Here is a 14,508-nt window from a genome sequence, read left to right on the forward strand (position 1 = left end):
CTATAAAATCCGGAGCGCGGCGCACGGAGCGGCAGGCGCGGAACTGGGCATGCTCGGTGCCGGCGCAGCTTCGCTTCGCAAGTAGGAAGCCAGTGCACGACACCGGCGGTGCCGAGTGGAGCGCTGCCGCAGCGGCTTGGGCCGCAGGGCGGGCGTGGGAGCACGAGACCGGGCGGTGGCGAGAGACCGCGTCCCGGGCTGTCACCCGCGCGGCGGGGTCCGAGCCGGAGCGGGAACGGACGGGACGCCCGCCGCGCGGCCCGAGGGCGCCCCCAGGGCGGAGCTGCGGCCGGGAGGAGGACTCGGCCATGGGGCTGCTGTCCCAGGGCTCGCCGCTGAGCTGGGAGGAGACCAAGCGCCACGCCGACCACGTGCGGCGGCACGGCATCCTCCAGTTCCTGCACATCTACCACGCCGTCAAGGACCGGCACAAGGACGTGCTCAAGTGGGGTGACGAGGTGAGCCCGCGCGCCTTTGTTCGGCCAGGCCGCCCGCGGCCCCGTCGCCGGCCGGGCTCGGCGCTGCGCCTGGAGCTCATTCATTCTTGTCGGGACGAAAGCCGCTCGGATTCTGGGAGGGCCTAAGCGGGAGGGGGGTGTGTGTGCGCGTGAGTGTGTACCTGCCTCCCGCCGCCCCGTCACAACATTCACCTTGGAGATGAGTGTGTGAACGGGACTAACTTGCCCTGATTGGCTTGCTGTCACGTTTTATTTCTCCAGGGTGTTTGCTTCGACCCTCCATCATCTAGGTTCGTTTTAAACGGCTGTCACATGTCACACCTGTCCGCAAACTTGAGTGATACGTTTAAACAAATACATTACTAGATCCAAGGGCTTGGGGCTGTCTCTCAACAGTCTGGAAGACTTAGCCATCCCGTTTAACTGTAAATGCTTACAACTTCAAGGTTAGGGAAGGCTGGTTAGATCCTGCAGCTAAACCAGTCAGTGCTAAAACCTGTTCATGGTCTCTGGGACCCGTTTGTTGGAATCAAAATCGGCAACGCTAAAACTGTTGTTTGTTTAGTTTTATGCGTTTCTTGTTTCTGTTTTTGTTTTTTAAAAAAACACATTGATATAAGATACATAAAGTTAAATGACCTCTGGAGGAGTCTGCCCCTTTGTTGTGTGGGTTTGGCATTTACCATAGGTAGCGTGCCGCTCCTGTAATAATAGTACTAGCACCCTTGGGCTAAGTTTCAAGTGTTGCTGCACCAGCATGGAATATCTTCTTGCAAAACGTTAATTTTTCTGTGTCTCGTGTTGGTAGATGACTCTGCCATCTGCAGCTGGAAGAGTTATGCTTGAACTAGGAAAGTATAAAGACTAATAATTCACATTTCTACAAGAAAAGAAGGGACATGTTTGGCTGTTCTCTAATTTTAGTCTAAAGTTCTGTCTCTTTGCAACATCTGACAGTTACTCGTCTGGGTTTTGTGTGTCGTTTTACAGGGCAGGAACATGCTTCTCGTTCACCTGTTTTTCCGAGGGCCTAACAGTGTGCCTGGTATGGCTGGCAGCAAATTGTGGCATCCTTTGAAGTTGTCATGGAACTTGCCACTCTTGAACAATCAAAAATTTATTTTTGCATTTTTTTTGACGTTTAACTAGGACTCCATACTCCACTTTAAAAAACGGGAGGGGGTAGTTAATGTCTTTGTAATTGTTGTTGTGGGTAGAACTACATCCAGAGGAGATGGATGCAGTTGAAGCACAGCTGTGCACTCCAGAGAGCCCCCTTCCTCCTTGTCATTTCTCTTACCAGGCACTGCCTGGATCCTCTCTCGGTTTGGGGGGGAGTGCTCCCCCTGTTGGCAAGAAGAGAATATACAACTACCTGTTTGAAGTAGCTTGCCCTTGCTGAGTAAGCCGACCAGAGAAGAGCTGTAGAGTAGGCCACGTCAAATGTAATGTACTGAACACATTTCCATCATGACCGGCATTGGTGGGTGGTGTTAGGACGAGGTTTGCCTTTCTCCCCTCAAAAGTTCCAAGGAGTGGAGCAGCCTGGCAACCCTGTGCACTTGTCTTCTGTCTGTATGAGTCCAGCATTGTAGCCAGTTAACACTTGGTGTGTTTTCTATAGACAGGTTACTACTGTGTAGCCCTGGCTGTCCTGGAACTCTATCTGTAGACCAGGCTAGCCTTGAACTCACAGAAATCTGCCTGCTTCTGCCTCCTGAATGCTGGGTTTAGAGGCTTCTGCCACGATCACCGAGCCAGTTAACACTTTAGGCATGCCTGTTGAGAAGTTGGACTTCGGAGGTGTGTGTAATCCTCTAGTAAGGTGCCCGACTAAAATGGCTCCTACGTGATATGATGTCAAGAATGTCCTGTGAAAACTTAGTGGCTGCTGAAACTACATTTCCAAATTTCTTTTTGAAAATATTCTGTCATAACTGATATATAAACCTATAAGCCGAATTTTCCCCAGCCTTCCAGTGTTGAGAGTTTACTTGAAAATAGCCTGACACTCGGAAGAATTAGAATTTTGAAAAGTTCCTAGGAGGCAAAGTCCCTACCCTGCCGTTTCTCCTGAAATCATGGCTCTCCTCCTCCAGGGTTCAGACTCCTGCCTTTGACCTTCAGAGTACAGATACTGAGCCTCTCCTAGACTCTGTGGTGGTACTTCCATTTCTGGTGGTCTCCTGCTGAAGTATTTGTTGATGTCAGCCTCAAGAGCTGAAAGTCAGCACAAGGTTGCATGGGGAGTTTGTTGTCGCATACCCTGAGGAGATGTCTGAAGGCTGGTCAGTTCCTACACACAGTCTAAGTAGAAGCCTTGGGAATAACTGAGAAACAGACTGAGCAGATAAAAGTAGAAAAAGGTGTGGTGAGTGGTATGGGCTCTGGAGATGAGGACCAGCCCTGCTGGTAGAAGTGTTTCAGGTTGATATGTTACGCTGGGTAGGCCTGATACCAAATATTACTTTACAATAGTGGTTTTCAGCTTGTGGGTCATGACCCCTTTGGGGATCACATGTCATATATCCTGCATATCAGATATTTACGATTCATAACAGTAGCAACATTACAGTTAAGAAATAGTAACGAAATAATTCTATGGTTGAGGTCACCACAATATGAGGAACTGTAGTAAAGGGTCACAGCATTAGGAAGGTTGAGAACCACTGCTTTACAAGGTTTGACGTTGCATCTATTGGGCCCTGGGCTTGGTTGGAAAAAAACAGAAAGAACTGCAGCCAAACCTTAAAACTGGTCATGGTTGTGTTTGGAAGAGAGCCTGCCTCTTCAGAAATGTGTGGCTCTGTGTACGAGGACAGTGTTTATATCTCCACATGAGAAAGAACCTTGTGTCTAGTGTTTGCCAAACTGAGTTGGATCTTGAACTTGCTTGCTTCACTTTCTCTTATTTCTTCAAGCCTTTACAGTTCAGGTATATACAGTTTGGCTAGGTATTTATTTGTTTGTTTTATTTTTATTTTTTGGGTGGTTTGTTGTTTGTTTTTAGGCTGTTTCCCTTGGAACCATGACTGGCTTTGCTATTTTGTTTGTCTTTTGTTCTTCCTACACATGCCTATTTCACCTTTAGTATGACAGGTCCTACTTCTAGCCACCATTTATTATGCTGTTTCTTTAGGAAATGGAATTTTAACTTGAAGAACCAGATACAGGTTTTGTTTATAGCTCGGTGAGTGTGTAGTATTGGAGGAAGCTGGGTGTGGTGGCACACTTCTTCAACCCCCCAACCACCCCCCCCCCCGCAGTGTCCAGGAGGCACAGGCCTCGGATCTCTCTGTGAGGTCAGCCTTGTCTATGTAGTGAGAGGTCAGCCTGGTCTATGTAGTGAATTCCAGGACAGCCAGGGCTACATACAGAGACCCTGTCTCAAAGAAACTAATTAGTACTGATGCAGAGCTAGTTCATTTAGGGAGTTCTTTCCCTAGTATACCTAGGACCCTTGGTTTAATCTCCACTATTCCCAGAAAAGAAAGGGAAAAGAAAGGGAATTTATTGATCTGGGAAATCTATATAGCGATAACTACTTTTATTATTATTACTGTCAATTGTGTGTACAGCCTTTTCTGTTACTTAGTAGCAGAACTGAAACCTGACTCTAAAATTTGGCATGTTACCAAATCCCCTTGTACAGCACTCAAATGAAGCAGGCCAGGGAGCTGTCATGATGTGCATGGAGCAAGTGAAGTTCTGCGTGAACATGTATGTTTGAGTTGAGTCATGTCAAGGACCAAGGCCTCAGACTCATGGGAAATTGACAAAGCCTTCCTCTGATCTGAGTGGGAATGTTGACTGTGTGTACAGTAGAGTATTTTTACATCCTGTGTGTGGTTGGTGCTGCACCATCAGTGCAAGCATAGCCTATCTGACCTCAGCTTTTCTGTGTGTCTGTCCTTTTCTTCATTTCTGCCCCAAATGTGGTAAAGTTGAGACCTTTCTTAAATAATATATGTTAATAAAAATGTTAAACAATGCAAAGTTAGTGTGCAGAAAGAAAGGAAACATTTTCAGATTTGTAACCAAATACAGTAGTTCTCAAAGAATGTCTTCTGCAAACCTGCTTCTTCCAAGTTTCCTTCTTTGTCTCAAGGATGCTCAGCAAGTACTCTACCGCTGAGCTATATATAGCCCCAGCCCTATTTAAAATTTTGAAACAGGCAGGCCTTGAACTTATGATCCTCCTGCTTTAGCCTTCCAGGTAGCTAGGGTTACAGGCCTGTGCCACCAGGCTTCACTTTAAATCTCTTTAAGTAATCATAGTCATTGTGGGTGAGACGTTCCACATTAGCTGGTGTTTTGTTTTGTTGTATTGTGTTTTTCAATTATATCTGCTCCATTATGGTGGAATTTTAAAATGACTCAATAGTTAAGAGCACTTGATAGGTTACTCTCCCAGAGAACCCAGATTCTGTTACCAGTACCCACATAGCCTCTCAGTCATCTGTGACTCCAGTCCTAGAAGATATAAGACCCTTTTCTGGCCTCTGAGGGTACTACACTCACGTGGTGCACAGACATACATAAACATACACAAAACAATAAAATGATAATAATAAAATAGCATTTCAGAATCTCAGTTGTATTTCAGAACCACATTTATTGATTTACTAGAATATACCATTGAACACAATTATTCAGTTTTTGAATTTTATTTATTTTAAACTTTATCAGTAGCAAAATGTTACAAACAACAACAACAAAAAAACCAGAACACCAAACAAAATTAGACCAGACCCAAAGACCCAGTGATCTTCCGCTGCAGTTAGAGTCTCCACTCTAGAGATGGCGGGACCTGAGAGTGTGGGACTGATGAATGAGGTGGACTGCAGTCTCGTGCAGCAGGCAGTCTTAGAGCTTCAGACTGTGTGTATTCCGAAGGGTAAGAAGAATCACATGAATAAAGTGTACAATTACAAGGACAAGCCACATGTGGCAAAAAACAAAAACCCATGTTTGTCCATAGGGGCATCGAAAGGATAATTTAAACATTTAATTGAATGATACCAGCAAGCAATAATGATAACCTGAAGGAAGCGCTTCCTGTCCGAAACACCTAGGAGGAGCCTGAAAACATATTCCAAGAACAGCTCCTTGTTTTTAAAATACTGAGGTCACAAGACTCTTTGTTTTCCTGGAGTTTTATAACAAGCACCTGGAGTTCTCTCACACCACTCCATTCATGGGCCGTGTTCGGACAGAATAGCTTTTCAGAACAAACTGTGGCGTTTCATGCTGGATTTTATACATTGACATTTGAATGAATATATCTGTATATCCACTACCAAAAACGAATAGAAGTAGAAACGCGATTAGTTTTCTATCCTTTGATAATTTGTGTCCATTACCTGCATCCAGTATTTCCTCATCCCCTAATATTTAGCTTTCCTATATATTATGCTATACCCACGTGCACATTTGTTTACATGTATTGGCTAGCTTCCAAATATAAGGGAGAATATGAGTGGTTTTTTTCCTTCTGGGATTGTGTGACTTTGCTTAATATATATCGAGTCTATCCATTTCCCTACAAGTTATGTGATCACGTTTTTTCTTTAGTGCTAAATTGTGTGTGTGTGTCTGTGTGTCTGTGTGTACATACATACATATGTACAATATGTCAAATTTTCATTATCCATTCATCTGCTGATGGACAACTAAGTTGATTTCAGTTTCTTTCTGTAATGGATAAAGCAGTGATAGACACGGGAATGCGAATATTTCATATGGTGGAGTATGGAGTTGTGTGGGTAAAAATGCCTAGGAGTGAAACAGCGGAGTCATATGGTATTTCTATTTTTAATTTTTTGAGAAATCTTCAAACTGATTTCCATAATGGCTATATCAGTCTTTACCCCTGCCAACAGTGAATAAGGGTTCCTTTCTCTCCATATCCTTTGTAACATTTGTCAGATGTGTTGATGACAGCCATTCTGACTAGGGTGATCTGGTGTCTCCGTAGTTTTCATGTGCATTTTCCTGATTGCTAGGGGTATTGCACACTTTATAAGTAGTCACTGACCATTTGTCTTTCTCTTTTAGGTACTGTCCAATTTATTTGTCTATTCAGTGAAAAACAGTTTTATTGCCTTGGTATTTAATTTCTGCAGTTTTCATAAACTCTGGATATTAACTTCTTGTCTGAAGCAAAAACAATTCATTTCTTCATAGACATTACAAAGCTTCTGGTTTTCTCCCTCACTCCATAGAAAAGAGAGATACCTTGTGTTTTGTGTGTGTGCATACATATGTATGTGTTTATTGAATGCTGCTCCAGTGCTTGTTGGGAGGACTAGCCTTCCTTCACTTCCAAAGTGTATCTCCTTGCTGCTCGCTGTAGTTTTATTTCCGCATCTGTTGCACTGTCCAGTGATCTTTCTTGGTGCTGATAACATTCTCCTTTGGTTTCTTTAGAGAATGAAGTCAGGAAATACCCTCTCTGTTTAGATACACTGAATCCATGACTTTTAGAACCAGGTAGAGTGTATTTAAAAAAAAAAAAAAAGCCCTTATGAGATTTTTATCTCATTAGGATACTATTGAGTGCACATATTAATTTGAGAATTGATACATGAGCAATTAATCTCCCTATTCTCCTCATCTCTACATTCGTAGTTTCTCTCTGCAGTGTTTTATATAGCTTTCAGTGTATTGGTTTTTTTTGCACATACAAGGCCATATACTCTTGCTGATTTTCTAAATTTGTCTTTTATCCTGCAATCTTACTAAATTGAGCTTTGTGGACACAGTGAATTATAATAATTAGTGTGGTTCTAACAATTGCTTTTGACATTTCAGGTCTCCTGCCATTGGTGGTCCCCACCCCATTAATAGCATGCTTCCATGCTCGGGAATGTTACCGTGTTAGGTGCTCAGTGTTCATGTATCCCTATATGCTTCCATAATACTTCCGGAATATCATTATCTAGACTGAGGATCTTTTGAAGGATTGTTTTTATAGCTCATGAGTAGCTCAGAAAAATCTGCATACTTCTGCACTCTCTACCCAGTACTCCTGAATTAGGATTTGGTTGGAGTCTGAACACCTGTGTCTTTAGGGCACTTCTGCATAACATTGACTTAGTGAATTCTAGTTCTTCTTAGTGCAGAGGCTCTGCAGACGGGGGCGTTTCTTGTTTGTTAGGGTTTGTGTCGCTGTTTGAGAAGAGTAGGAAATGGAAGTCTCTCCACTTTGTCACCCTTACAGCTCTGTTCTCTGCCTCTATACCTTGTCCAAGCTGGCTGTCCTCCTGGCTCTAAGACACTCAGCCAAGATTCAGCCAAATTTTTCTTGTTTCCTTTGGTATCCCTTTGTTTTGTAATGCCAGGGATTCAAATCAGGGCTTCGTGTATCCTAGGCAAGTGCTTTTAATACTTTTTAACTGTTTGAGAATGTTCTAAATTTCAGATAAATTTTGAAAAATCATGGAATGCACACAACAGCTAATTCTTCTAGGTCATTTGATAGTAGTCTGAAGAAATGGGTTGGTAATGCTCCATAGAGACAGATTCACACTCAAGCAGGTAGTGCTTGCTAGCAGAGATTTTTGGTTTTTTTAATTTTTTTGTTTTTGTTTTTAACATTTGTGTTGTAGCACCTGGGTATCAAACCTAAAGTCCTCACACATGTGGGCAAGAACTCTTTCTCCCTAACATTTCTTTGGTGCATCATAGTAAGTAACCAGAAAATCTGGCTGTGGTCCTGCTCTGTCCTACTCTGTTGCACTGTCTTGGAATGATCTGTGTTCAGATTGTGTCTGTTGTCAGGATTTTGTAGTTTAACAAGATTACAAAAGTTCCGCACACAGATATTCCAGCTGTGTCCACACACATCGCCATCAACTTTGTAGTTTCCTACAGTACCTGTTTAAGATTCTGTTAAGTCTTTATTTCTAAAAGGCATACTGATTTAGCAGAAACCGTAAAGTAGGGGACTCCTGAAGATTTTCGGTAAAACTCTTGGAAAGCATTAAAAATCTGAGGTGTGGACTGGTGAAATGGCTCAGTGAATAAAGCACTTGCCACAGAGTGTGAAAACCTGAGTTCGAGTCCCTGTGACGCATGTAAAAGCCAGCTGTAGTAGCCCCTGAATTGGTAATGCCAGTACTCTTACAAGGCCACAGGAGGTGGGGACAGGACAATCCCTGGAAGGTTGTGGGCCAGTTAGCCTGCGAACACAGAAGAAAAGTGGCAGGCTGTCTCAAACAAGCAGAAAGACAGAACTGATATGAATGTGCACCCATACATATGTATGTTGCACACACAGAAAACTAAGGTATGTGTAGATGGAGAATGCTTGTTCATTTCCTGGCTGCCCAGACCTGAAATAACCACACAGAAGCCATATTAGTTATAATACTGTTTGGCCAATAGCTTAAGCGTATTTCTAGCTAGCTCTTACATCTTAAATTAATTAATTAAAGTAATTAATTTCTGTTACTTTAATTTTACCATGAGGCTCGTGGTTTATAGATAAGGTTCTTGCTGGTGGCTTACATCTTTCTCCTTTGGCAGCTACATGGTGTCTCTCTGATTTTGCCTACTCTCTCTCTTTCTACATCTCTGTTCAGATTTTCTGCCTGACTATATTCTGTTAAGCCATTGGCCGAAAGCAACTTCTTTATTAACCAGTGGTAATAAAACATATTCACAGTATACAGAGGGGAATCCCACATCACTTTCCCTTTTTTTTGTCTAATTATAAAAAAAGGTTTTTACTTTAACATGGCAACATTACATATAATAAAATAGGTATCAAGCAAGAATTATTATTACAATATTTAGTTCATTTACATTTGGCAAATTATTAAATACTGTATCATCTATCCTATTTTTAAACAATTTTTAAAATATTTATTTATTTATTATGTATACAATATTCTGTCTGTGTGTATGCCTGCAAGCCAGAAGAGGGCACCAGACCCCATTACAGATGGCTGTGAGCCACCATGTGGTTGCTGGGAATTGAACTCAGGACCTTTGGAAGAGCAGGCAATGCTCTTAACTGCTGAGCCATCTCTCCAGCCCACATCTATCCTATTTTTGTGAGTGTAAAGTTTTAGACCTACTCTATCTTTTATAATTATAATGATCTTTCTTCAGCTCCATCAAAGACTCCAGAAGGATGTAATATTACCTATGTAAACAATAAGTTCATTGTAAGCAACTTCCAAAACTCTAGAATTGACATACTTTTTGCTGCCTGGACAGTCACCCAAAGTTCTTCTATACCATTGGGGCATCCATCTTCAACCTACAGGCCCATAGTATCCAGCAGACTTTTCCATGAAGCAGGAAATTTGAAGATCTCTTATGCTTTATACTGGCAAAGTTTGTCAGTTGCTTTCTTCTGTGTCCTGCAGCATGTCTAGCAGCGACTCTTTCATGAAGCAGGAACCCTGAAGGACTGTCTTACTTACCTTCTTTAGGCAACTTCAGCAGTCATTTTCCTGCAGGCCCTGCATGTCCAGTTCATACAGCATACCATCAAGCAGTCCGGGCAAGAGCAGTTTCTTGCTCAAAAGGCTAACCAACTTCATAAGGAGCCTTTTCCATGCCCATCTTCCTCTTAAAGCAGATTGGTGCTTCCAGGAGCAGATGTGTCATGAAAAGTTCTAAGTTCTTAATCATTTTAAATGCCATATTCTGTAAATCTTTGAAAGATTTGAAGAATATCCATCTGAAATACATCTCTGTACATCTAGAAAACCTAACTAGCATGATAACAAGCTTGACTATTATAGACAACTATCTATTAACCTGTATTTCTTAATTATACATGACATTTTTAAATGAGCTGCACAAACACAATACCTTAATCGAGAGCAGAAATGTATATATAACAGGGGCTGGAGAGATAGCTCAGTGGTGAAGAGCACTACCTGCCCTTCTTCAGCAACCACACGATGGCTCACAACCATCTATAATGAGATCTGGTGCCCTTTTCTGGCCTGCAGGCATGCATGCGGGCACTGTATACATAATGAATAAATCTTTTTAAAAATGCACATATAACAAAATTGACTTTAAATTTATATCAATAAACCAAGATCCACACCAAGGCACAGTATTCATATCCATAGCGGATGTGATTTTTATCTCACTAAATTTAACCACAGGAGTTAGGGGCTGGAATTCTTAGAGCATGGCGGAGCTAGGCAATGTCCTAAAGTGTCTGAAATCAGCCACACTCCTCTAGGTGTTGAAGATGCTCAGAGAAAACAGCCGTGACTAGAAAGCTTGGAAAGTTAATAAGAAATAAATGCTCATGGAATTTATTCTGGAGCTGCAAGCAAGCCTCAGACATCTAAAAGGGAATTAAAAGCTACTTAACTGCCTAGCGCTCCTCAGTAGTCTTGTCTATGCTGGTGGACCAAGAAGTAGCTGTTTCTGGGTATTATGATCTATTGGCCCTTCTAGTCAAGTAGAATAAGTGCAGGAAGTCAACAGAAGTCCTGAAAGCACAAAGTTCATGCATTTCACCCCCAGCTCCTACCCAGGAATCACTTATCTGTACTCAGTTCTGAGGAGCTTGGCAGTCTTATTTGCTTGGCTCGGACTGAACTATGGAAAATGGATTAAGGTGACAAAGAACGGGAGTCAGTAAGGCCACCTGTGTAACTCCAGTGACTTGCTTCATTATAGCTAAAAAAGAAATGAAATTGCGTAAAGAAGTCTGAAGACCTAAAAAAAGTGTTTTAGTGCTAGTAGCAGAGTCCACTCCATTTCAGATTCCCACTTGTGTGGAGAGGGTTGTAAGCCTGTGTTCTGAAGACACAACCTTGGGTAGCGAGAGTGCATTTAGGTACAGGGGCTTCTGGGAAACAGAGTATGTAAGGTGGTTTATCTGTTACCGTGTGAGCTTTAGTAGGGTCGGTGTGTGAGACCTACCAAGTTCCCCTGAAGAAGTAACACAGGAGTGCTCTGACAGACCTGTGTGGTTCCTGGAGAAGCAGAAAGGCGAGTGTGTTTGCTGCATGGTGGCAGGGGTTGGGTGGAGGATGGCAGTTGACCTAATGCTCCTGGGAAGCTGTTGGGGATGTTTGCTGTGAGAAGGACCCCTGGGTCAGCCGAATTGCACGTTTTGTACATAAGTAACTTTCAGTTAGTAAGGCTAGACCCAAAATAAAATTCCTAGTGAAACAGTACTTTTGTCACCTAAATGTTCTTTCCTCTGTTGCAATAAATTCATATTTTCTAGTATTAATTGTACCTACCATGACCACCAAGGTGTAACCAACTTGAAAAACTCTGCCCCTGCTGTAGTGATGGAAACCAATGAGCCTGTAAAGGCAGTGTTTGGTGCCATTCCTCCCTGGGGCCCGCGGAGCGGTATTATCTTCATATTGCTTAAACAAAACAAAATACAACAAAACCCACCAGGAAAGTGAGGTATGTGGTTCCCAGGTTCCAAATGGACTGTTGGGATTCTCCACTGTAACACCCGATTCTGTGTTACCCCCTCGGTACAGTTCGCGCGCCACTGTACCTTACGCGAGTCGGACAAGGGCCTGGAGATTGAAAGAACACACAAAGAGACCTGGGTCATTCGAAAGGAGATCAGCCGAATGCCGTTTATTTAGCCTTGGGGAAAATCTTATATACCCCACTCCTGCCCAAGGAATTCGACCCAGGCAGGTGGGAAATTACCATATCTAACTGCTGCACAAGGACTTCCACCTAGGCAGGTGGGAAATTACCATGCCAACAATAGAGTCAACAATGCCCTACAGCAAATCACCAGGCGGGGCAGAGGGAGCACAGGAACAAACAGAATGCTTAGTCATCTGCCCAAAAACTGTCCTCAAGATGAGCCCCAGGAATAAGGGCAGACCCGGGCCCTACACTCCACTGCTCCCCCGGTTGCTGCCCAAGCAGGCAGGAGCAATGATGGTGTGTACAGACTTCACAACAGATCGGGGAAAGAAGGGTAGGGCAAGGGACAGTGGCAAGTAGTGCCACTCCTCATGAGGACACGTGTGCATCGCAGACCATAATAGAGGCAAACTAAGCGTTTTTCATTATCAGGTGGCAGTAACTCTCAGTGAGTGCCAGCACTCTGAGAATGACAGTGCTCATTGTGTATGTAGTAAATTCTTCTATTCCGAGGACAAAGGATGACAAGTTGAGTCCATGACTGCAACCTTCCCTGCCAATCTGCTGGCAAGCTGGCCCTATTCATAAGATACTCATACCAGCTTACCTTACAGTTAGGCAGCCTGTGCTGGACCAGAGGCTCTTGACTTTTAGGCATGATTCAGCTTGTCTAAAATGTCCCAAGTCATGTCTAAAGCAGGCCGGGATGACTCTGGTGGTCAGCCTGGTAACATCAGGAGCAGGTTTGGATTGGGACCCTGACACTGCCCTTGTGAGCTATGATTAGCAGAGAGTATCTGTATTCATATTCTTAATACTTTGGAATGGCATTTTAGTGTTTGGGAGAAAGGGGACTTGTGTTACTATCATCTTGTCTCTGAGTACAGTGGGTGCTTTGGGGTTACCTGTTTTAAGCCTCTATTACTTGTTGAATGATTTGGTTCCACTAAACCCCTCGAGTTTCTCCTGTTTCTTACAGGATTTAGGACAAGGTAAGTATATGGAAAGGGGGTGTGTTTGCTCACCTCTCTAAGTGAGAACACCTAGGAATGCTGTCTCTAGTAATAGTCATGTTTCCATGCTAAAGCAATAAAAGTCCCTGCACCTAGGGGACACTGCAGCATGCACGGCTCTCACACTCTGAGATGGCGACCTCACCCCACTCCCCATCTCTGCCTACTTCTGAACAGTTGATTGCAAACGGCCTCTGAGTGGGAAGCAGATTCCATGTCATGTCCTGCACATACGTGTGAACTGGAACTCTGACACGGGAATATAGTTTGTTTTGTTTGGGAAAGAGCTAAGGAGTTCCTTTGCCCTTGAAATCTAGAAGCAGGGTTGTTTTGAGGTAAATAACTGCTTATATTTACAATACTGTACGTTATTATTGGCAAGAAAGGCTTCACATTGATAACCTGATATGTTTGTGTCCTTCCTAGGTTCATGAACAAGGGAGGGCTTCATACATATCATAAAATTTAAAGTGACATAATTGAATCACTTAAAAAATAGCTAACTTAAATTAAAAGACCTAGAAAATGGATGCTTTATGTCGTCTTTTGTTGCAGGAGCTCCTTCCGCTCCTTCAGCCAATAGCCGCTGAGATACCAGCCCATTGGGGCGTGGTCTCTCTTTTTAAAAATGCGGCCACTTCCCTCCACTCGCAGGCTCCCTTCCTGATTGCGCAGAGGGCTGTTGTCTGGGACAGTGATCTGTAAGTTTTTTCCCCTTTAAATAAATAACCATTCTATTAATCATAATTCCAAACTGGTGTGGGATTGTTTGTCACTTATGCCTTCATCTGGCACAATCCCATTTTTCTCTTAAAGTCTTCATTTTTCACATGGGCTTCTTCTCACTAAACCAGGCATGTGAAAAGTTTCCTCTGTGGACCAAAGTGACTCAGAGAAGTAAGTCCGCCTACAAGAGAAGTTCACTTATGCAGTGTTAAATTTGAGGTTAATAATTAATATGAGATTAATAATAAAGCAGCCAGCTCTGGAAGCTACTGTCCTAATCAAGCATGCCAGATGCCAACCAAAGACCAGAGCAGGGTGAGGCTAAGTTTAATTTCTAAATATCTAAACTCCCCCTAGAATGTATTGTATAATTCTGTGGCATAAATTGACATCTTGAAGTGTATGTGAGAGGGGAAGGAAAAACATGAGATGTTTTCAGATTCCACTGAAAACCTTTTTGAGGCATGAACAATTTATTGTTAACATCTCGCCAATTTATTTCCATATTATCACAGGCAGAACACCACAGTAGTTTACACTTTGTACGCCAATGCTGCTAAACATGACCAGAAATGCACAAATTCTGATATTTATGATAGATAACACTGGAGTCCACCTTGAGTCAAAACCTGACCCATCTCAAATTTTGGTATGAAAATTCCTGCTCTAGGATTTTGTCCTAGTCACTGTTGTATTGCTTC

At 42.9% G+C, this 14,508-nt stretch overlaps 1 protein-coding gene across 1 annotated transcript in view; it reads left to right on the forward strand.

Annotated features, from left to right (window-relative positions):
• Nucleotides 1–44: 44 nt before the first annotated feature.
• The window catches only part of Gclc (glutamate-cysteine ligase catalytic subunit), a 40,644-nt gene continuing 26,180 nt past the window's right edge, over nucleotides 45–14,508 (forward strand). The window contains exon 1 of the mRNA XM_038321674.2: nucleotides 45–458. Coding sequence (XP_038177602.1) covers nucleotides 309–458 — 150 coding nt within the window. The 5' untranslated portion in view covers nucleotides 45–308. The remainder of the gene's footprint in view (nucleotides 459–14,508) is intronic.

Source organism: Arvicola amphibius, chromosome 3, assembly GCF_903992535.2.
Source record: "Arvicola amphibius chromosome 3, mArvAmp1.2, whole genome shotgun sequence".
NCBI lineage: Eukaryota > Metazoa > Chordata > Mammalia > Rodentia > Cricetidae > Arvicola > Arvicola amphibius.